General features: G+C 44.0%; 1 protein-coding gene across 4 annotated transcripts in view; it reads left to right on the top strand.

Annotated features, from left to right (window-relative positions):
• The first annotated feature begins 8,639 nt into the window (after nt 1–8,639).
• The window catches only part of ncoa6 (nuclear receptor coactivator 6), a 42,633-nt gene continuing 27,429 nt past the window's right edge, over nt 8,640–23,843 (top strand). For 3 of the 4 annotated variants that reach the window (XM_084333940.1, XM_084333941.1, XM_084333939.1), the window contains exons 1-3: nt 8,640–8,754; nt 9,731–10,073; nt 10,760–10,915. In XM_084333940.1, the coding sequence (XP_084190066.1) occupies nt 9,779–10,073; nt 10,760–10,915 (451 nt within the window). In that variant the 5' untranslated portion in view covers nt 8,640–8,754; nt 9,731–9,778. Of the gene's footprint in view, nt 8,755–9,730; nt 10,074–10,759; nt 10,916–23,369; nt 23,481–23,843 lie in introns of those variants that run through there. The other variant, XM_084333942.1, reaches the window with a different exon arrangement.

Here is a 23,843-nt window from a genome sequence, read left to right as displayed (position 1 = left end):
CCCACCCACTATACACAGACTTGGCTGACAGGAGGAGCATGTTCAGTGCTAGGCTCACACTACCTAAATGCAGCACTGAACGGCACAGGAAGTCCTTCATTCCAACAGCCAATGCATCACTGTGCCTCACTGCATCACTGAGCACAGAGTGACAGTTACCATCTTCCTGGACTCTTACTTTTGAAACAGCACTGTGCAATATTACACCTACTGTAGACTTCAGTATATATGTGTATTTTTATTCTTATTCTTAGGCTATTTGATTTGTTTTGTTATTCTTATTCGTGACCTATTCTGGCCAAATGTTTAATGTTGAGCGATTTGCAGTGTCAAATTTCCCTCAGGATAATAAAAGTATTTCTATTATATTCTATTCTATAATTTGAACGAAGGCTAAGTACAGAGATAGTCTTGAGGACAAATTGAAATCTGGGGACACAAAAGGGGTTTGGCAGGGTCTACATATGATTACTGGGTTCAAGAATAAACAGTCAGCTCAGGATGCGGACCTCCTATACTCCCTGACAAGCTTAATGAATTTCATTGCAGATTTGATGTACACTGACCAACCTAGGGTAGCTGATAAGAGTGGGGTCTGTAACCCCCCCCCCCTTGTAGTCGAGGAGCACCAAGTTAGAGCCTTACTCCGCAAACAAAATGTTAGGAAGGCTGCACGGCCAGACAATGTGTCTACTTTTACCCTGAAAAATGGTGCTGACCAACTTGCTTCTGTTTTTACAGACCTTTTTAATTGGTCTCTCAGCACACTTAAAGTCCCGGCATGCTATAAATCTGCCATAGTCATACCTGTGCCCAAGAAATCTAGCACTGCTTGTCTGAATGATTACAGGCCCGTCGCTCTGACCTCTGTCATTATGAAGGTGTTTGAGCGGCTTGTCTGTGATCATTTATCTAGTATTGTTAAACTAGACATGTATCAGTTTGCCTATCAGCCCAACAGGTCTGTAGAGGATGCTGTATCATTGTGTTTACACACCATCCTGCAGCACCTGGAGGCCGTTTATTGATTTCAGTTCAGCGTTTAACACGATTGTGCCTTTTAAATTATTTGAAAAACTTAAATTGCTAGGAATCGATGAGTCTCTGTGCTATTTTATTCTAGATTTTCTCTCAGATAGAGAACAAGTGGTTAAAATAGGTAATTATGTTCTCTAGATCCAGGACCTTGAACACTGGGGGCCCCCCAGAGCTGTGTTCTCTCTCCTCTGCTCTACTGTCTATACACTAATGACTGTGCCTCCCACTCTGATTCTGTCAGATTCTTTAACCTGTTAAGCCTCTAGGTCCCCCAATTGGGGGACCCTGCTTTTCTTTATCATAAATCGATCAATAGAGACCGTATTAGATCCCCAATTATCATATCATGGGGTATCATTGGAAAGCCACACTCATTGGCTACAACCCTGTCCAACATTCTTCAAGATCGCCAAATGATTGACGGAGCTAGAGCCCCCGGAGGTTAGGGGTGGTAATGTGTACTTTGGCGCACGCCTCACATATCGGCATGTAATCCAACCGCTGAATGGATTTTGTCACCTGAAAGGACAATTGAGGGGAGCTCCCGTAGCTCACCGCATATCTCGGCGCTATTTCTGCGTCGGGGAAAACCGTGCTCGTCACGGATCTGGGGGACACGAGTTCGATTCCCGTACCCGCCGTCATTTCTCAGAATGTCTTCCCCTGCTCTACATCCCATTTCAACCTGTTTCTGTCGGTCATGCTTGACCAGAAAAGCGATAAACGCTAAAAAATAAAGTTTAAAAAAAAGAAAGGGCAATTGACAGGCAACAAATATGGCTATAATTCTATCGATATAGTGTATTAAAAGAAATGCACACCCGAGCCGCTAGAGGTCAGCAAAGTGGCGCATCGCGAATCGTCCTCATGAGGGCCCACATGTGGGCCCTTGGATGTTAAGAGTTAATGTTTTTATTTTTAGTAAAGACAATTTTAGAGTAAAGACCATAACCCTATCAAAACAGCAGTCAAAGTGTATATTTTCATTTTTACCGATGTTTTGTAAGATTTACAGAAAATAAGAATTTATCGGAAAATGCTAATTATATCTCTTTTATCGTAAAACCGTGAGGAAATGACTAAATCCAGATTTAACCCTGCCATTGGAAAGAGGAGCATTTTCCCTAGATGTATGATTTGGCCATAATAAGGTCATGGTCAAGTTCAAGGTCAAATATGAATTTATAATTAAAATCGATTATCATTTATTGATCTACAAATCCTTCTGTTTAATCATCTTCCCTTTATTCATTTGCTTAGATTTTCTGTACACTTGATCTCAATAAGGTGGTGAATGAGCTCAGTGAGAAAGCTTGGTTCGCACACAATTGTAACATAGTGTTATTCACCGGCACAGATGCAAAAAGATATCATCATTTATAGTCTCCTTTTTTTCATTACAATTTACTCAAGCCTAGTAACAGACACAATCTTTCTGACACTGGGAATACCCCCAGGTCCCTAGATGTCCCTAGATACCAAGAACATGCAAATTGACCTTGTAGAAGTGGAGCAATCTTCCATTTACTTAGGCATGTACATTTAGGCGAAATTTCTGAAAATAGGGCTACAGTTTAACATTAAATACGCGGATGACACAACAGTAGTGGGATTAATTAAGAACGAGGATGAATCGGTCTATAGAGCTGAAGTTGATGGTGCAAGGAGAATGACCTGCTCTTAAACATCTCTAAGACGAAGGAAATGATAGTTGACTTCCAGCGCGGGGAGGCAGTCCACCCTCCTCTGTTCATAAATGGCCGGCAGGTGGAGAGAGTAGATTGTTTTAAATTCCTTGGCATCACCATATGTGAACATTTAAAATGGGAAGCTAACACCAGCCTCATAATTAGCAAGGTCCACCAGAGGCTCCACTCCCTGCCAGGGAGGCGATACTCAGCTTCTACAGAGCCACTGTGGAGAGCGTCCTCACCTTCTCAATGACGGTATGGTACGGTAACACAACCGTCCATGATAGGGGACAGCTAGAAAAGACTGTACGCACAGCGTCAAAAATCATTGGCTTTGATCTTCCTTCTGTGGCCTCCATATACACACATCAGGCGGAAATGGGAGAAGGTGATCGGTGACCCCTCTCACCCTGCTTACTACCTTTTTAACCCCCTTTCCTCTGGTAGAAGACTACAAAGTCTCAGGTGTAGGACATCTCGTTTTAAAAATAGAATGAATGAATGAATGAATGAATGAATGAATGAATGAATGAATGAATGAATGAATGAATGAATGAATGAATGAATGAATGAAAACTTTATTTAACAGATTGCAGAATGGGCACAATACAGTACGGCTCAATACACACAATTGTTAAGGGGATGCAGACCAGAGAAAGACGTTTGTCTTGTTTACATCAGGGCCCCACATTTTCAATTCATAGTGATTGATTCATTGATAGCACATCCCGAGGTTGTCCGTCACCTGAACCCAAGCCCTAATGCTTTGTACCATAAGGGCTAGCACCAGCCGACAGGCACTTTAAATTGGAACACTGAGCTCTTTTAGGCACTGTAGCATTTTTTATTGTTTGTGAAATACTTCTATTGTAGGGATTGCATTGCATGTATTCTTGTATGTTTTTATACTGTATGGTTGGCACCAGAACTGTTAACAGAACTCACTTTAGGGCGACAATAATGTGGTCAAGAGGCATGGTTTCTATCTTGTGCCTGAACTGGCGTGGCTTCTTTTATTCACATATAAGCAGCAGTTGTACAACTCTTCTCTCTTTGAGAGACGTTGGAGGAGAGAACGAAAGGGGTGGGCACCTTTCCTTTTATAGTTGCCCTAAGGTAGAATACCTGGGTGGCTACGCCCAGAGCGCCCTCCAGTGGGGACAGATATATATGCACCAAGGCAATCACTGGTGGAGACAATTGTCTACACAGGTAAACAGTTACTAGTGTAAACAGTCATATGTACAGTTAGACAGTTACTAACAATCCTATACAGAGTCTCTTATCTCAACACTCCCACTTTTTAGTATACCGGCTGACTTCTTGGAAAAACATTTTAACAAAGGAAATAATATATATAAGCTCAAAAGCATCCATAGGGTATGACATTCAACACCTTCACATTAAACATGACCCTTGCAAATCACATCAGTTTTAATTTGGAAACAGGTTCCCTCATAGTATCTATTACTCTGTTGTCCGTTGGACAGTAAACCGGTGTCATTCTTTCTCATCTGATGGCATACCTGATGAGATGATATTATTTATAATGACATGTTTACATCTATATTGACACCTCAGGTCCCTAGTAATAACAATGGTCCCCTGGTTGTCCTTATAAACAACAGTCTCCATATATACACAATGTTCATCATTTTAAACGGTTTAGACAGAACGCCCATTCTTCAAAAAACACCATATTTGGTAGAGAGGATATATTTCAATTACCTACTGCATCTTGAACAATGCATTCATAACCTTATCTTCATCACTTCGAGCAGTTGCTCTAGATAAACACATTTTCATTGTCATAGCTAGAGATATATACTCAGCTTCACAGGCTGATAGTATCCCTGTAGGCTCTAATCCTTTAAGCCTTTGCTGTCTTTTCTGAAAAATCGCTGTCCGTCTGCAGCACCTCTGGGATAACGAAAAACATATTTTTGACGTAGTTCAATGATTCTCTGTGGGATCAACAAAAAGAATACTATGACATTCTTACTCACTACAGAACATAGGTCAGGGCGAGTACAGGCTGTCCAACAGAATGAAGTTACCCACAGTTTATCTATACATTTCTTACTTCAGTCAAAACATCTCAGGACCTTCTCCCCCATATCTCTTCTGGGATATTTTTACACAGTTGACAGACTGTTTGAAGTCCATACCTATAAAATGGTTTAACCTGCCTAGGTCTTTCTTTTGTGGTCTGGAGCGATGATCAAATCCTCCACTTCTGTATTTTTAAACATAGATCATCTCTGTACTTTAACATTGTAAACCACCCACCTTTGTACTTAAACATGGGGTTAAACATATGATCCATTTCAGCATTTTAAACCTGGTAACTCATCCACCTCTGTACTTAAACATGGGACCAAATATATGGCTAAATTCTTCAGCATTCAATCAATTTCCTATGAACCATACTTTGTATTTACCGTGGTCTTCAATACCTTCCTGGATTGGATACCCCCATCTCCCTCCCACTGACTGCCTGCCCTCTAGTAACTTGGTTGGATACATCCATTTTCCCTCCCACTGTATGCATGCACTCTTCGGGGGACATTGTGGCCTCTTTAAAGGTCGGGTTTACCCCACTGACTACCCTGTAGTAGTGCTCAACGGGGATAGGTGTGTTGTCCTCCTCGTCACTCCCTTCCCTGGCATAGCCTGTCAGACGTTCTGGGGGTCTGTGTTACCTTGTGGAATACCTCCCACAGCTTGAGGCGCTTGACGTCACCCTCAGGTGCTTCTCGTCATCGCCCTCTGGGGGTTGCTGACTGTCTGTCTGCGCAACTGTACTGAGTACACTGGGGTGTTGTGTTTCTATTTCTACACACCTTGTCCTGGAGTCCAGCTCTGGCTCCTCTGTCTGTGTCTCGCCCTCACTGTATATTAAAGCACCTGTTTCTGGTGTAAGCGGCTTCTTGTACCGCATAATGCCACAGGCTCTTTGGTAAGTTACTATCTGCTAGCTTACATCTAGCCATTTCGGAAAGGGTGTGCCATTCCCTCTGCCACCCCGCTCTGGTGTGTTAGGATATGGACATGACGTCTCATGTCTTATCTTATACCTTCCCAACAGTGATGGGAACTCTCTGTTTGTGAACTCGGTTTCATGGTCGGACCTCAAACATCTTACTGTACCATAAGGAGCTACGTCTGCCAGGAATTTTTCCGTGGCCTGGAGTATGTCACTCTTTTCTTTGATAAAGTAAACAAACACTGCCCCTGTACACACGTCTGTAAAAGACTGTACATATCCAAAACCTCCTATGGACTCGTTGCTTACTGGGCCGACTAGGTCCATGTCAACTAGTGCAAGTGGTACCCCTACTCTGTCTGTGGGACTTCTGTACCTCGGTTGGGTAAACTTCCCCGTTTTGCACATTGCACAATTTTTGTCAGGTCTACGCTTCTCCCCCTCAATGTGCATACCCTCTGACACTACTTGCAGTTTCAGTAAATCCTCGTAATTACAATGACCCATAATCTCGTGCCATGTCTGAATATCGTGACTGGCCATCCCGCTATACACATCATCATTATCGTTACACTGGTCGTAGTCATTACACTCCATTTTCAGATAAAATACTCTCTGGTACATCTTTATGTCAAACCGGGTACCGTCAGGTTCTACAAGAAAATGTTTACCTTTATCGAAGAATACCTTGGCGCCGCTTGCAGTAGCAGCTATTACAGAGAATAGTCCTTGTGGGAACGATGGTACATATAGAGCGTTCTTTAGCGTCACCGTACGCCGGCGCCCCCTGCTGTCCGTGAGGCATACCTGTGCGTCTCCCCTCTCTTGTGCCAATCCGTAGATGCGTCTACCATCTGCCAGCTCCTTGCAGTGCCTCTCCGAGTGGAAAGTGTCGTCAAAGTTCTTGAACCGACTCCTGTCGTTGATGACATGGGACGACGCCCGTGTCCACGATCAGTCTCCTTCTCTGGGCCCGCTGCATCTGGGCCGGTCCGGCGATGCCCGCCGTCCGCGCTCCAAAAGCGCAGTCTTCTTGTCCCGTTGTCCTCCGGGCGTCGCCTCGACTCGCGTCGCCGCCATCGATTCTCCGGGCGTCATCTCGATTCATCTCCCGTCGATAGTCGCCGCCGTCGTGTCCGCTGTCGTCATACTGTCCACAGCTGTTATCTTGTCCATAGTCGCCATTCCGTCCATGGCTTTCGTCTCGCCTGTAGTCACCATTTTGTCCGTGGCTTTGTCCGTGGCTATGCCCGGCTTTGTGCATTCGCTTCTCCGATGGCCTTTATCTCTGCATCGCCAACACGCCAGGTCCGTCGTAGTCCTGGTTCTCTCTCTTGGCGTCTCTCGAGCCTTTAGCACCCTCTCCCCCTCTTCCGCGGGGGCTGGGTGGGTGTCTTCTGAGGCCTCGAAGTTCCTTAACTTAGCCTTGAACTGTCCCAACGTAATGTCCGTTGAACCGTGTGTTATCAGGAGTGTGAACGGTTTGTACAGCTCCGGTAGTCCTCTCATCATCATCGCCATCATTAGCCCATCGCTCGGTGCTTCTCCGGCACTCCTCAATGGCGTCGTGATTTGCTCCGCTCTGTTGACGTATTCGGTCACAGTTTCGGTGATCCCCTTCCTCAGGCCCGTTAGTGCTGTGTAGAGGGCCACGACTCTGGGTCTTCCTCGCCCGATGAAATGCTCTCTCAGTACCGCCAGGCTTTCTCTGCCTCTGTCTTTAGTGTCGCGGAATATCAGCCCCAGGCTGGTGTCGTCAAGCATCTGCGCTAACTCACAGTACGCGTTAGCATTCCGCTGGTCGTCCAGGGCTTGCTCTTCCGCTGTCAGTTCTCCGGTGGGGGCCCCCAGGATTGTCTCCTTCAGCCCTGCTCTGTGCATGCAGCACAGCATGCGCTCTTCCCAGAGTTCGTAGTTCTCTGCTTTTCCAGTGAATGTCAACCACTTGTCTCTTCTCTGGTTTTCCATACTCTTCGTTAATGGTATGCTTAGCTTTTACTCTGGTCGGCCTAGCGACTAGCCACGCGGTGCTCCCGGCGCTATCCTAGCCTATAACTTCAGCTAAGCTTGATACAGTACCTCCAATATTTCGCCCAGGCGTTATCTGGGCCCATAACCTGTTAACAGAACTCAGTTTAGGGCGACAATAATGTGGTCAAGAGGCATGGTTTCTATCTTGTGCCTGAACTGGCGTGTACAACAGCAGTTGTACAACACTCTTCTCTCTTTGAGAGACGTTGGAGGAGAGAACGAAAGGGGTGGGCACCTTTCCTTTTATAGTTGCCCTAAGGTAGAATACCTGGGTGGCTACGCCCAGAGCGCCCTCCAGTGGGGACAGATATATATGCACCAAGGCAATCACTGGTGGAGACAATTGTCTACACAGGTAAACAGTTACTAGTGTAAACAGTCATATGTACAGTTAGACAGTTACTAACAATCCTATACAGAGTCTCTTAAATCAACAAGAACAAATCCCAATCAACCGTGTTGAAATGTCAATACAGTTTTATATCTATCTATAATGTAATTCACCAATAAGTGTACAATCAACAATGTTATGATCTAGTATAGTTGGATAGTGTGTATAGTCCCTATGGTACCTAAAAGGTTTGATTGATTGAAAACTTTATTAACAGATTGCAGAATGGGTACAGTACAGTTCAATACATACAATTGTTAAAGGGATGCAGAACAGAGAAAGACTTTCGTCTTGTTTACATCAGGGTCCCCCATTTTCAATTCATCATAAAATTGGTAAGGTGTCAGAAAATGTGTTTAATTTAGTTATTTCATGTCCCAGTGAGCATGATGAGATATTGTACCAATGCCTTTTTTCCATTAGAAAGTTGTGAGAACTGCAGATGAAAACACCCTGACACTCCTTTGGGTGATAACGTCTCGGAACAGAGATATCTAGGAACGTTCAACCGTGCGTTTGTTTTCACGGTCGCCCCGCTGTCTTCTTGTTTTGTTAGCTACCATTAGCTAGCTAGCAGATGTCGAATGGTTGGACTTATCGCCGAATGAATATGTTTGGTAAGAATTTAACGTGACTTGCTACTCCGTCTGTTTTGTATGTTGTTGAACAGATTCACGAGAACTCTATTTTGAGTCGCTAGGTAGCAAATTAGCTAACGAGGTCTGTAATTTTCAATGAATTCACGATGAATTAACTGCTAACTAGCGAGCTAACGTTAGCCAGCCTCTCGGGTAGTTAGCAGGCCCGTTGATATGATTGCGTACTGTAGCGCATAACGTTAGCAAGTCCCTTTACTTTAGTATCTTGCCTTGTCGGGTGTAAACAGATTTAGCAGACTCTTTTGCTAAGGTGATTTTAGCTAATGTCGATCATATTATATTGTTATAACGTTAGTTGGGTTATTGGAAAACACTAAGTTTATCAGGAGCCGATGTGGAAGGCCGAGGCCCCTGTGCTATGCCCGATGATAATATGGCTAAGCTAACGTTAGCTAATGTTCGCTAATTTGACGATAGATAACGTGAGTGTAAACCGCTAACCATCATCATAACGTTATGTAACTTGAGATCAATGACAGAGTAACATTAGTTAGTTAATTGGCTGGCGTCATAACGTCAACATTATATTTGTCCTTACAACTCAACTGCGTTAAATCCACGTTATTAACCGCTATGATGCTTTCCTAGCTGCTAAACTATTGCTGCGCGTCAGTTGTCAGGTAACACAGCGAACCGTAAACCAGATGATGTTGTCATGTTGTTGCATAACAGTAGCTAGAGTGTATGGCTATATTGGTTGATCATGGATTATTCAGAGTGGAACCATCACAATTATTGTTGACCTTGTCTAGATCGAAGCCTTGCTAGGCCAAAGCTAACCGGCAGATTGAGAAGCTACTAATTGAGTGGCAAAGGTTCAGTGGTTACATACTGAAGACCAAACAAATATAGAGCAAAACCATGTGTGTGATCTATTACCCTATTGTGTTTATACTGGATATAATACGTTGTTGACGTCATTGTCTTATTACAGCATAAACAGTTGAACCTCTGCCAGGCCACTCCTAAGAAGAGGGGCAGGATGGCACATCTGCATACCCCACCACCACTGTCCCAGGAGACAGAATTCTTGGAAGCTGATAATGACTCGGATAGGGACTCTGGAGTCGGAGAGGATGCGGGAGAGGAGGCTGGCTACGATCACCACGGTAACAGCGGAACACACCACCAGAGGGAGAGCTTCTATGATGAGCGAGATGAAGACGAAGGGGGAGATTTCACGATTTTTGTCGCTTTTGGGGGAAATATGGAGGACGAGGACTTCCAAGAAAAACTTGACACTGTCCTGAGTGGGATACCCAGCATGCTCGAATTAGGTTAGTATTTCAACGAAAGACATTTTGCCAGACGGCTTTCACTTACTCTCTCTGTACCCTTTCCAACTCTTTGTAAATGGTGTGTGGTACACGGTGAAAGCAATCCCAGAGCCTTCCCTTTCCCTGCCCTTCCCAGCCACACATTTTCATCGTTTCACTTTGGTCTTGTCTTGATTTGATTTGATATGTTTATTTGCAAAGGGATCGTGCAAGTTAATGAACAAAACTCCAATGCTTTACAACAATGTAGTAAAAGCTTGTAAACAAGCCAGATTATAGCCGAGGCTAGTTGTCCCTTAAGAGATGTTACCTGGAATCGTAAAACATCTAAACAAACATTTGATTATAACAATGACAGTAGTACTAATACATGTGTACAACAAATCACAATAACACTTTAATACATAATATTTTCAGTAATTAATTCAATGCTATCTTTAAAACATACTTCTCAACTATTTGTCTGTGCAGGTTTGATTTGTCACCAGTAATTTATTTTAGTTGTGTGTTTAATTTTAAAGGTGCTGAGCATGGGGCATTCTCTGATTTCATGTGCCAGGCTGTTCCAAAAAAATTGCCACCCTTTAGTTTATCGATAGGACGATCCTCTGTAATATTTCTCTTCTCTTTCCTTCTGTGCTCTCCTCGTCCTCGCCTCGTCTCCCTCCATCCCCTCCTCTCATCAGAGTCGGAGAGGCTGCAGCCGCAGCGCGTGGAACCTTGGAACAGCGTGCGCGTCACCTTCAACATTCCCCGCGATGCCGCTGAGCGCCTCCGCCTCCTGGCCCAGAACAACCAGCAGCAGCTCAGAGACCTGGGCATCCTCTCCGTGCAGATAGAGGGTATGGGCCTCAGTGTTGCTGATGCATACAATCTCTCTGTCCTCTCAAACGCTTACGTTGTTGGCGTTAGATTCAGATTTAGATAAAAATTGATTGCCATCATACAGCACAAGTACAGTAGAACGAAAAGAAGTTTGGCATCCAACCAAACTAGCACCACTGAGTAGTGCTAATCAGATGTATGTACAGAGTTGTAGTATAATAAATAAAGACGGTATGACTACTACTGGCCAGCAGCGTAACTAGTAAGAGTAGGATATGTACAGATATAGATATAGTAAGGGACTATGTGCAGGTAAGTACAGGTGAGAATAGGTATATATGTGGTGAGAATAAATATATATATATACAGCATTAACACTAATACTTTGATCTGTTGTCTTTTGCACTTAACACATTCACGGCCAGGGGTCGCTGTTTACCTTCTGTATAGAAAGCCAGTGCTGTAAGTCAATGGGGCGCTTTGTTCACTTGCGAGTGCTTAAAATATATCTTATATTATAGCTATGGGTCTAATATACCCGTCGATTGTCAGTGAGTTGCTTCCAGTCAACATGCACAAAACGGATTGTTTTTTCATCCATACATTTCCGTTTTATACCGTTTTGAATATGAGTATAGTTTTGGTGATTCTTAGTAATCCCAGGAGGTTGGCCGTCAAGCGTCGGCTCCCAATCACGTATATATATATGGTTGGCCAGGAATGTGTTAACAAGGACTGTTATTGATGTGATGCATTCATCGTGACGTGTTAAAAAAAAAAAAGTAAATTTTTTTTTAAAATGTATTTGTCTTTTACACACGAAACAGGACAAAACACAATACAGTAATAATAAACAACTTACAGTACAACAACAGTAATAATAATAACAATAATGACAATAACTGGACCTTTACGGTGGCCAGTTTTGAATTGCAGCCTCCCGTAGGTGCTCTTTAAGAGCGGTTTTGAATGTGGGTAGGGATTCACATCTTTTTACGCTGTGGGTAGGACGTTCCACATTGTTGTGGCATAATTGCGAAATATCTATATCTTGTATCTGGCTCCATCCATACAGGCTATAATAGGTCCTTTAGTGTCCTTAAAGTGAGCTGCCCGACCTTATCCTCAGCTCAGATATGACAGTTGAAAGTGGGCAGGAGAAAAGGACTTCCTCTTCTCTGGTTCACCTGCCGGCGTTGAGACTGAAGGGTGTCACCGCGCGTCACAGTATGTCACTGGGTCGCCAGTATGCCTCCTAAAGTGTCTAAACAGAAGTACAGGCAACAGAATATAAACAAAACTATAATACCACAGACATTACAAAAGCCATTTCACAAAAAAAGTCCTTCCCACACCCCCACCCCAGGACCCCTCAGGACCAACACCCAGACGCTGCATCGCCGCTAGATCATGGCCTTTACTTTCTCGGCCGCTGAGGCCCATAGTTCAATGTTGGACTCCCCAACTCCAATCACCCGAGCAGTGGAGATCTCCATATAAATTACATCCAAAAGTGTCTGAGACCAATTGATCATTGTAAGTTTCTCAGGTTGTTTCCACCTCATGGCTATCAATTTCTTGGCTGCTGTAACGCCTGCCAGAATGATTCTTCTTTGCTGTATGGAGGCCGGCAGTAGTGTGACCAGTGTGTGGAAATCCAACCTCCCCCGTCAAATCAAGCTCAACTTCTTTCATGCAACAGTTGAGTCTGTCCTTTTGTATGGCAGTGAATGCTGGACCTTGAAGCCCACCCTGCAGAAGTCCTTGGATGGGTGCTACACCAGAATGATGCGTGTGGTGCTCAACATCAACAGGGATGAGCATGTCACTAATGCAAACTTGTATGGGGGGGTGCTAAAGGTGAGCGATAAAGTGGCAGTCAGGAGAATGAGGCTGGCAGGTCACTGCCAGAGACACCATGAGATGCCAACCAGCAAACTTGTACTGTGGGAACCAACACACGGGCATCGATCACGAGGACGTCCCACGTTAACCTATGTGGACGTACTCAGGAGAGATGTGGGAACAGAAAGCACCGGCGAGCTAGCCAGATGCATGGAGGATCGGGATGACTGGAAGCACCGATGGAGGGCCCGTCCGAGGACGACCTAGATAGAGTAGTGATATATCATTTAGGAGTAGTGTTGCTGCTGCAAGTGGAATTGTCAGGTTACATATGTTTGAAAGTTTAGTTGTTATAGATTTCCAAAAACGAGCCACCGGTGGGCATTCCCAAAACATGTGCATATAAGTGCCAGTGGCCCTCAGAGTACCGGACCGCAAATGACATCACGTCATAAATCATTCTCTCTAGACTGTCTGACATAATTTGTTCAAACGTATTCAAGAGTAAACATCCTAACCACGTCACAACAGCAGTCATAGTGTATATTTTCAGCAATACGTTTGTTTACCAATAGGTTAAAGTGTTATTAGTGAGATTTTAGTTTTTTAAATGTGTTGTATTTATCACGGAGATTCTGCATTTTGAATTAGCGGCCGTCGCTGAATGATGACGATTGTAGTCATTTTGAGAAGAGACATCCAGAGCTCTGAATGAGCGTTGGAATTTCGAAGAACTACACTACCCAACGGCTTCTAGCTGCCTTCAAGCAAATTAATTGTGTATGGATTTTTTTTATTACTCTGGATTATATACCACACAACTGAACGTTATTGGCATATATTGGAGCGCAGTTAGTTTGTCTCCCCTATTGTGAACATTTAGCAACCATCCGATTTGAAATCAGTTTAAAAATGGCGGAGCTGTCGCAAGAATAAAAAATCTACTGTACATACAGTAGATTTCATTCTCTGTTCTTCATGCACGCCTGGTGATATTAAATCCAAATTGAACTCTGCCATTGGAAAGAGTAGATTTGGCCCGATCCATAGTGTGCAAGTTGGCTATAATAAGGTAATTTATAGGCCTCATATTCTATATTTTATAATAATATTTCAAATTGCATGGGTCCGGATGGCAGAATTCAGTACTGTATCTACAAAACCTTCTGTTTAATCGTCTTCCCTTTATTCATTTCCTTAGACTTTTTGTACACGTGATCTCAAGAAGGTACTGAACGAGCTCAGTGGCAGTTTCTTATGTCTGGTCATTTTTAGCATGGTATTATTCACTGTCAAAGATGCAAAGAAAAATCATAATTCATATTCCCCTTTGTTTCATCACAATTTAAGCAAGCCTAGTAATAGACACAATATTTCTGACACTGGGAATACATTCACTGAGGTCCATAGATATCCCTAGATACCAAGAACATGCAAATGGACCTTGTAGAAGTGGAGCAATCTTCTATTTATTTAGGTATGTATTTTAGGCAGATTTTCAGAAAATAAGGCTTAAGAGGTTAAGGTTACGGGAAGCCAATGTAACATTACCCCAAATATCATCCCAGTCAAACTTGGGGTCTAATTCTGGGATGTCCTCTCGCCAGACTATATCTAATAATTAGGGCTGTCCCCGACTAAGGATTTGGATGGTCGACTAGGATTGGCCAAAATTTGCCGTTAGTCGACTATTGGTCAGGAAAAAATAAATAAAACGTATAATATTTTTAAACTTTTTTTTGTTTTTAATTATTTTTTTTTAATTTGTTTTCATTCCATTTGGGTTGTGGGGGTGCTTAATGTCTGAAGGAGTCGACTGAAGGCTTCTTGTCCTCTGCAAAAGCATGCAATTGGTCCACTGATGGATACATCTTGATATTTGTCTAGTCTAGTGTGTTCATTAGACGGGTGAAATCCTCTTTCAGTGCCTCTGTGCCTGTTTTCATAGGCAGTTAGCCTCTGGTATGCCTGCCATTAGCGTTAGCCACGCTTCTATGCCTCTTTTCTTTTGGAAAGAATGATAAAAAAAAAATATATATTTTTTTAAAATTATATTCGACTAAGAGGTTGGCCAGTCAACTACGGCTCTTTTCGACCGATTAGTCGACTAATCGATTAATAGGGGTCAGCCCTACTAATAATAGGTTTTTATATGTGGATTTGATTAAGAGTGTATAGAAATCTGAGACAAAACCCCTTGAGGTTGTTCTGCCTCTGATATGTTTAAAAAAAGGATGTGGATGTAGTGTTTTGAGCCCACGGAACCCCATGTGCCCTGAGCGCCGCCCTTAGCTGTAAGTAGAAGTAAAAGGACACGACGGCAGGTCATAAAAGTCTCTTAGTTCTTGAAACACGCAAAAACTGGTCTTATACACATCCCCCAGAGTGTGTACTCTTTTCCTTTCCCACTGAGGGTTGTTAATGGGTTTATGCCCTGAAAGGCGCTATATAAATATAAGATATTATTAACAAGTAATTGTTGGTTATGAAATATTGGAGAGTCGAGGTGCCATGGGCACTTGATAGTACAAGATCTCTGTATGTTACGCCATGTTTGAATCACATCATGGGAGATGACATGACCATATTGTAATTTACATTTTGTGATACGGGTGTTTCGAGTATACTATATCCTGTAATCTTTTCTGATAGAATGCTGCTTCCTCTAAGGTACGCCATTTCGGGATCAAACCAGTTTATCAGGGGTCTCAATTAGAAGGACCAGAAATATAATTTAAAATCAGGGATTGCTAAACCCCGTCCTGTTTCCTACGTTGAGTGGTGGTTCTTTTGATTCTTGGTCATTTGTTCCAAATTAATTTAGATACCATAGCTTGTATCTTGCGCCAGTGGTCTACTGGAGGGGGTAAGGGGAGCATTGAGCTAACAAAGTTTTTCCTTACTATGGATGCTCTGACTTGTAGTGAATTGAGAAGGTTCAACCATCTATTGAGATCCTGAAGTATTTCGTTATAAGTGCCTGTAAAGCACTATGTCTAACTGTCTGATTTATTTAAGGTATTTAAAATGTTTGACTATGGGGATGTCGCCGGTAGTTGCACCGTTCTGGCCAATTAATTCAGAGGTAAACAGGCTGATTTGGGCCAATTCATTTTGAAGCCTGATAGTTCACCGAATTCATCAATTATCCTGAGTAAATTTGTGGCCGACTGGGAGGGGTCCTTCATAAAAATTAGTAAGTCTGCATAAAGAGCAATTTTGTGTGGGGTATCTTTAATTGTTATTGGGACGATTTCTTCTGTTTGTCTTATAAATTGGGCTAATGGTTCGAGGGAAAGAGTGAAAAGTCCGGGACTCAAAGGGCAACCCTGTCTAGAAGACCTAGAGACCGGGAAGAGAGGAGAGCATATTTTGCCTGTCATTATCATTGCTGACGGGGAGGCGTAAAGTACTTTAATCATATGTATACATTTCTTTCCAAGTCCCATAGCCTCCAGTACCGTCCATAGATATGACCATTCTAGTCTATCGAAGGCCTTCATGGCATCCAAAGACAGAACTGTTATATTGTCCTTACTGTTTGTCAATTACATGTAATAATCTTCTAAGGTAATCCGTGGCTAATCGTCCCTGAATAAAACCAGTTTGATCACAGTGTACTAGCACCATCATATACTTTCGTAGATGGCGGGCCAGGACTTTGACAAATATTTTAAGGTCAGCACCGAGAAGATTTAGGGGCCTATAGCTACCACAGTCGTTTGGGTCCTTGTCCTTCTTGAGTAGTAGAGAAATAAGAGCCATATTTACATCCCTCGAAAATCCCCCTTGTTCAATGGAATGTTCAATCATCTCATGTAACATTGGGCCCAATGGGTCCCAAAACACTAAGGGCTAGATCCACAAAGAATGGATTGCACGGAGCAAGTTGCACCCTTACTTAAAATTCATTATGAATTGAAAATGGGGGACCCTGATCTAAACAAGACAAAAGTCTTTCTCTGGTCTGCATCCCCTTAACAATTGTGTGTATTGAGCCGTACTGTATTGTACCCATTCTGCAATCTGTTAATAAAGTTTTCATTCAATGAATCAATCTGCACAGTGATTGATTGAATGAAAATTTTATTAACAGATTGCAGAATTGGTACAATACAGTACGGCTCAATACACACAATTGTTATGGGGATGCAGACCAGAGAAAGACGTTCGTCTTGTTTACATCAGGGTCCCCCATTTTCAATTCATAAGGAATTTTAAGTAAGGGTGCAACTTGCTCTGTGCAATCCATTCTTTGTAAGTATAATTCGGGTGGAATTCCATCCCAGCCGGGTGCTTTGCCCCTCTGCACCTCAGTGATTGCTTCTTTAACCCTAGCCCTATTTTCTGAAAATCCGCCTTAAAATACATGGAATAAATGGAAGATTGCCCCACTTCTACAAGGTCCATTTGCATGTCCCTGGTATCTAGGGACATCTATGGATCTCAGGGAATGTATTCCCAGTGTCAGAAATATTGTGTCTGTTACTAGGCTTTAGGGTTGCACGGTATACCTGTATTAGTATAGTACCGCGGTACTAGAGTGTTCGAAATGATACTAACGTTTGGGGGAAAAACGTTACTTTTTTATTTTTTTATTTATTCATTTATGCATGCAAATGCCTTCCTATTGGAGCACAGCGCTGCTGTCAGTGGTGACGTTGCACTAGTTTACCGGAAGCAACCTTCTGGAATGAAGAACAACAAACTCTAGTTGAGACGAGAGCCGGCATAGCTCGTCCAACGAACGTTGGCATCGGTGGCACGACCGCAGCGCCGATAGGAGCCCATGCGGCGCCGGCTGTCGTGGCCATCGGCAGTCGCAGTGAGGATCCCCGTCGACCGACGCCGGCCGGCCAGCCAGCCCCGACCAGAGTTGCAGCTCGCCGGCTATACGGGCCGGGCCCGGCCAAGTTCGCTTCACGTGGGGTGCGCGCGCTAGCCAGCCAACGCCAATCAACAAAGATCCTCACCGCGACTAGTTAGTTATCATAACCATCGGCAGTCGCGGTGAGGATCTTTGTTGACCAGCGTTGGCCGGCCAGCACACCCCGCACAGGGCGAACCCGGCCGGCCCGCAAAGCCGGCGAGCTATGGTTCTAGTCGGAGCCAGCCAGCCGGCGCCGGTCGACGGAGACCCTCGATGGTTGTGGTGGCCGGCGTCACGTGCCGCAGCGGCTCCCATCAGCACCGCGGTCATGCCGTCGATGCCAACATTCGCTGGACGAGCCATGCCGGCCCCCGTGACTACAGTTCCTTATACGAGCATTAGAAAATGTCCACAATGCTATTAGCAAGAATAGAAAATAAATTGAAATGCCTAATAATAGCCTAAACTGCCGTGCTGAAAGATAGTAAACACAGCATCTCTATGGCTTAGGCACAAACGTGATTAATACAGAGACATTTGACAATTGCCCATTAATGGTTCATACATACTGTATAAAGACAACGGAAATCTATTTTATTTTTGTTAAACAGCCTACAATATGACATAACCTAGTTCTAGATTATGATAGGCTATAATCAGTCTCACTCATCAAAATGTTTTCTAGGTAACTTATGGTATCTCAAACTAATTAGGCCCTCTGCTATGACAAATGTATAATAATACAACCATACTTTTTCTACCCCTTGAATTTTTTTTAACTACAGAAGTCTGCTGCATTTGGCTCACAGAGTGACTCCCCCCACTCAGAAGCAACCTAACCTCTGCTTTTTTTTAGCAGCATATTAAGTACACAAATTAGTCCAAAGATGATAAAAGGCTCAACAGGGCAGTCACAGAGTTCATCTGTATGGACCAAGTTCCAATATATATACAGTTGAGAAAGCTGGGTTCAGAAACCTTGTACAGCAACTGTTTTGAGTGCAAAAAAAGTTCTCCAGCATTTTGAATGCCATTGCTTTTAATTACATTTATTTATTCTCGTCATTGTTGTGTTTTAAAATAAAGAACAATAATGACATCCGAGAGTGTTTCCCTGATTTTGAGGAAAAGTATCGAAAAGTATCGAAATTAATATTGGTATAGTATCGAAACTAAAATGTTGGTATCGGAGGCGCCCAAGTGGCGAACCATGTAACGCGCTGCGTCGCGGCACGGCCGTCATTTGCCGAATGTCTTCCCGCCACTCTGTCTCCCGCTCTTCCTCTCTCTCTCTCTCTCTCTCTCTACTGGACTGCCCAGTAGAAAAAAGCGATAAACGCTAAAAAATTAATATTTAAAAAAAAATTGGTATCGTGACATCCCTACTAGGCTTGAGTAAATTGTAATGAACCAAAGGAGAATATAAATTTATTTAATTTTTTCATCTTTGACATTGAATAACACCATGCTAAAATTGACCAGACATGATTGAAAAGAGATCATGTGTACAAAAAATCTAAGCAAATGAAAAAAAGGGAAGATGATTAAACAGAAGGTTTTGTAGATGCAGTACTGAATTCTGCCATTCGGACACATGCAATTTGAAATATGATTATAGAATATCAGGCCTATAAATAACCTTATTATAGCCAAGTCGCACATCTATGAATCGGGCGACTGGGGTGACCGTGATCTCTGAGAATGTTCCGGGTTTTCTGTGTGTAGAGGTTGTCCATGGCTGGCAACTCAGTCCTGGTGATATGTTGTGCTGACTTCACCACCCTTTGCAGAGCCTTGCGGTCGGTAGCTGAGCAGTTGCCATACCAGGCAGTGATGCAGCCAGTCAGGAAACTCTATAGTGCACCGGTAAAAGTTGCAGAGTATCCTGGAATCTAGGGCTGGGCGATATGGAAAAAAATCATATCGCGATAACGATATGATAATTTTATTTAATTTCTCGATATCGATAATTATCGAATTGTTATAAGTATAATTTTTTTTTTTTTTTTTTCTTTAAACAGATGTATGTTTATTTTGCAGCAATTCTTTGTCATTGCCGCCATCTTTAGTGTTACATCCCCTCACACTCCAGTTCTCAGGCTGCAGCTGGTTTAAAAGCTAAAGTAAACCGGCTTCTCTGCTGGCTGTGGCTCCAGAGGAGTTGAACAGTTCTGGCTCTGCTAGTTTATTTTCGATCTTTTGGCGCTTTTTTGGTGGACAAACCACCGCACATGTGCACTGTGACTCGTGACTGGAGTCTAGTTCTGCTAGCACACATAGCCTACTGTGTACAGACGGTTTCAAAATGTATTTTAAATTAGAAAGCAAACAAAATAAATGGACAAGAGAAAAATAAATCTGAATTTGGTCAGTATTGTCATTTGGACAAGCAAAGCCATTACTTTAAGTTGCAGGCAAGAAAGACAAGTCTGTCCACTGTCTCTGGTTTTAAAACTGTCCTGTTGCAGGTAAAAAAAAAAAAAACGATTTTTCGATTTTTTTTTAAATTTCGATATTCGATATCGATTATTAAAATATATCGCGATAGTTATCGTTATATCGCCCAGCCCTACTGGAATCCATGCTGAATCTCCTCAGCCTATGGAGGAAGAAAAGCTGTTGTCTCGCTGTCTTGACAACGATGCTGTTGTGGTGAGACCAGGACAGGTCCTCGCTGATGTTGACCCAGAGGAACCTGCCGATGTGAATGGGGGCGTACTCTCTCCCCTGGGACTTCCTGTAGTCCACAATGAGCTTCGTTTAGCTGACGTTGAGGTGGAGGTTGTTATCCTGGCACCATGTTGCCAGTGCACTCACTTCCCCTCTATACTTCGACTCGTCATTGCCAGTGATCAGGCCAATGATTGTTGTGTCGTCAGCAAACATGATGATGTTGTTGGAGCTCTATGTGGCCACACAGTCATGTGTGAACACGGAGTACAGGAGGAGGCTGAGTATGCAGCCCAGGGGGGCACCAGTGCTGAGAGTCAGTGTGGAGGAGTTGATGGAGCCCATCCTCACAGCCTGGGGTCTGCCTGTCAGGAAATCCTGGATCCAGCTGCACAGGGCTGGGTTGAATCCTAGGTCCCCGAGTTTGATGGTGAGGGCACAATGGTGTTGAATGCTGAGCTGTAGTCAATAAACGGCATTCTCACATATGTGTCCCTCTGGTCCAGGTGGGAGAGGGCGGTGTGGAGGGCGATGTCGTCGTCTGTAGACCTGTTTGGGCTGTAGGTGAACTGTAGTGGGTCCAATGTGTCCAGTAGGGAGGAGGTGATGTGTTGGCTTGTGATAGACAGGTTGGATCTTCCAATGACAGGTCCACAGGTCCAATCACCGGTTGGATCTTCCAAGTATTATTATAAAAATGTTTAAGTGCCTGTCATTTTCCAATAAAAGAAGGAAGGGTCACCATGTAGCGCGTGAAGACCGTGAACGCACATTGGTGCCAACTGCCAAGTGTGGAAACTTTCAGTTTGGCCGACATTGAGTTGAACGGGATCAGCCATCTCCTCATTTATGACCCATCATTTAAACAGGTTATTACCTCGGGTGTCAGAATTGCCTGCAATTGATGACCCTTCCTCCTTTTTATGTTTTCCTTGGTTGTAACAAACCCTCTGGTACATCAGGTCACCAGATGAGTGCTTCGGCTATAACCTTAACCCTTTCACTGCCACACAACAGAAGGTTAACCCTTTACTATCACACAACCGACGGTCGGGTCGTGTGGCAGTGAAAGGGTTAAAAATAGACTGAAAAGCTTCAGGGCCACACTTCTGTTGTTGTTGTTGTTGTTTGAAGTTGGTGAAAGGAGTAGCACAGTTTTTACAATGTGTGGCAAAAAGTGCTCACCAGTGAGACCATAAGTGAGGCTCCCCCTACCGATTTGCTGCAGACACAATAGCCCTCTGACCCACAGACACATAGCCGTGGCGTGTATAGTTGTTTACAGACCACAGAACAGACCTGCTAGCTGGACATTGTCCAGAGGACCCACACTAGTTGTCTTTAACTCTTCTAACAGTGAGTCACCCATATTCTGCCTTTTTGGGTGCTTGTGTAGCAGCCATGTCGCCTGAGTTGGATAATATTAAATGAATGTGCAGGCAGACATGTCTGCTTTTGCTGTGGTGATAAGAACCTTTTGTATGGCAGTGAATGCTGGACCTTGAAGCCCACCCTGCAGAAGTCCTTGGATGGGTGCTACACCAGAATGATGCGTGTGGTGCTCAACATCAACAGGGATGAGCATGTCACTAATGCAAACTTGTATGGGGGGGTGCTAAAGGTGAGCGATAAAGTGGCAGTCAGGAGAATGAGGCTGGCAGGTCACTGCCAGAGACACCATGAGATGCCAACCAGCAAACTTGTGCTGTGGGAACCAACACACGGGCATCGATCACGAGGACGTCCCACATTAACCTACGTGGACGTACTCAGGAGAGATGCGGGAACAGAAAGCACCGGCGAGCTAGCCAGATGCATGGAGGATCGGGATGACTGGAAGCACCGATGGAGGGCCCGTCCGAGGACGACCTAGATAGATAGATAGATAGATAAGAACGATGTGCCTGGTTATTCTTTTTTTTTAAATCCTTTTTCCCCCTCCCTTTTCCTCCGTTTTTCTCCCATCCCCATGTTAGTCGTTATGCCAATTCCCAATCCCCTTCCTGGTTGCTGCGCACCTACCCCCTACGGTCGGTCTGGGAGAGTGGAGGCTATCACGTGCTTCCTCCGACACACGTCCAGCCAATCAACCGCTTCTTTTCACCTGGCAGCACGGACTCACTGAGAGGGTGTAACGTGTGGAAGGATCACACTACCCCCCTTAGATCCTTTCCTCGCTGAGCAGGCGCCCCGACCGAACCGCAGGAGTCGCTGTTTACAACGACCAGGACCCACCCACCAGCTTTCCCACCCTAACACTGCCAATTGTGTTTAGTATGAACGACCAGCCAAGCTGGTAGCAATGCCGAGAGCTGGGCTCGAACCCAGCATCTCCTGCACTAGTGGCGAGCGCCTTGCCCACTGCGCCACTTAGCCGCCCGTGCCTGGTTATTCTTGATGGACGGCTTGTTCCGGTCTCTGCTTGTGTGCGCCGTGCAGTCGCGGTGTGGTGCGTTGTTGTAGTCTATTTGTGGTTAACATCGCAGTGGTGAACTATGTGTCATATATTCATCATGCCTCGTTGGGTTTCATGTTCTTCATGCCGTACTGTTGTTATATTAGTCGTACGGCAGTCTGGCCGTGCCTCCTTGTAAACAGCGTAATGTAAACTGAACCGTCGGTCACAATTGCCTCCTGGTGTGCCTCCCTCCTGTATTCTGATTCAGACTCTATTTAATTTTTTTCAATTACGCTACAACACAAATAACGCCCACTTTTTGTCATTTTTTTAATAAATTGTAAATGGTGCATTTATATAGCACTTTTATCCAAAGCGCTTTAAAATTTGTTCCTCACATTTACCCGTTCACTCACACCGATGGCGGAGGCAACCATGCAAGGTCTCCCCAACAATGCCTTTCTATATTTTTCTCCCATCCCCCAATTTAGTCGTTATGCCAATTCCCTTCCTGGTCATTGCTCACATTGCCCTACTGTCGGTCTAGGGAGGCTGTAGACTATCGCATGCCTCCTCTGATACATGTGGAGTCGCCAGCCGCTTCTTTTCACCTGCCAGTGAGGAGTTTCACTGGGAGAACGTAACGTGCAGAGGTTCACGCTATCTCCCCCAGATCCCCTCCCTGCTGAACAGGCGCCCCCCCGACCGACCAGTAGGAGTCGCTGTTTGCAATGACCAGGACACATACCCCACCGGCTTCCCACCCGCGAACACTGCCAATTGTGTTCGTAGGGAAAAGGTAGGACTTACAAGAGCCCCTAGACACTCCTAGGCTATGTTCTTATTTGAAGTGTTGAAAGCCCTTTATCTGGTTATTGATAAGCACAGTCTTGCATTGCTCACACATCTATCAATAATGCCATAGACGCAACCTTTTCAGACAAATGTGGAGAGGAGTCATAATCGTCTTACCATAGGCTGTTACAGAATGACAACATTCAAGGAATCATCCTTTAGAGTTGGCATTTTGTTTAAGATATCAATGGATGACTATGAAGGAACATTGGTACAAAGCACAAGTTACCCAAACTGTCAATCCGACCCAGGTCCAAGACCCAAGTGCGTCAAACGGCCACCACGTGCCTCCCGATCATTACATAAA

This window comes from Notolepis coatsorum (genome assembly GCF_963971535.1).
Source record: "Notolepis coatsorum genome assembly, chromosome: 17".
Taxonomy (NCBI): domain Eukaryota; kingdom Metazoa; phylum Chordata; class Actinopteri; order Aulopiformes; family Paralepididae; genus Notolepis; species Notolepis coatsorum.
Note: the sequence above shows the minus strand (reverse complement) of the source record. Positions and strands in the feature narration are given on the sequence as shown.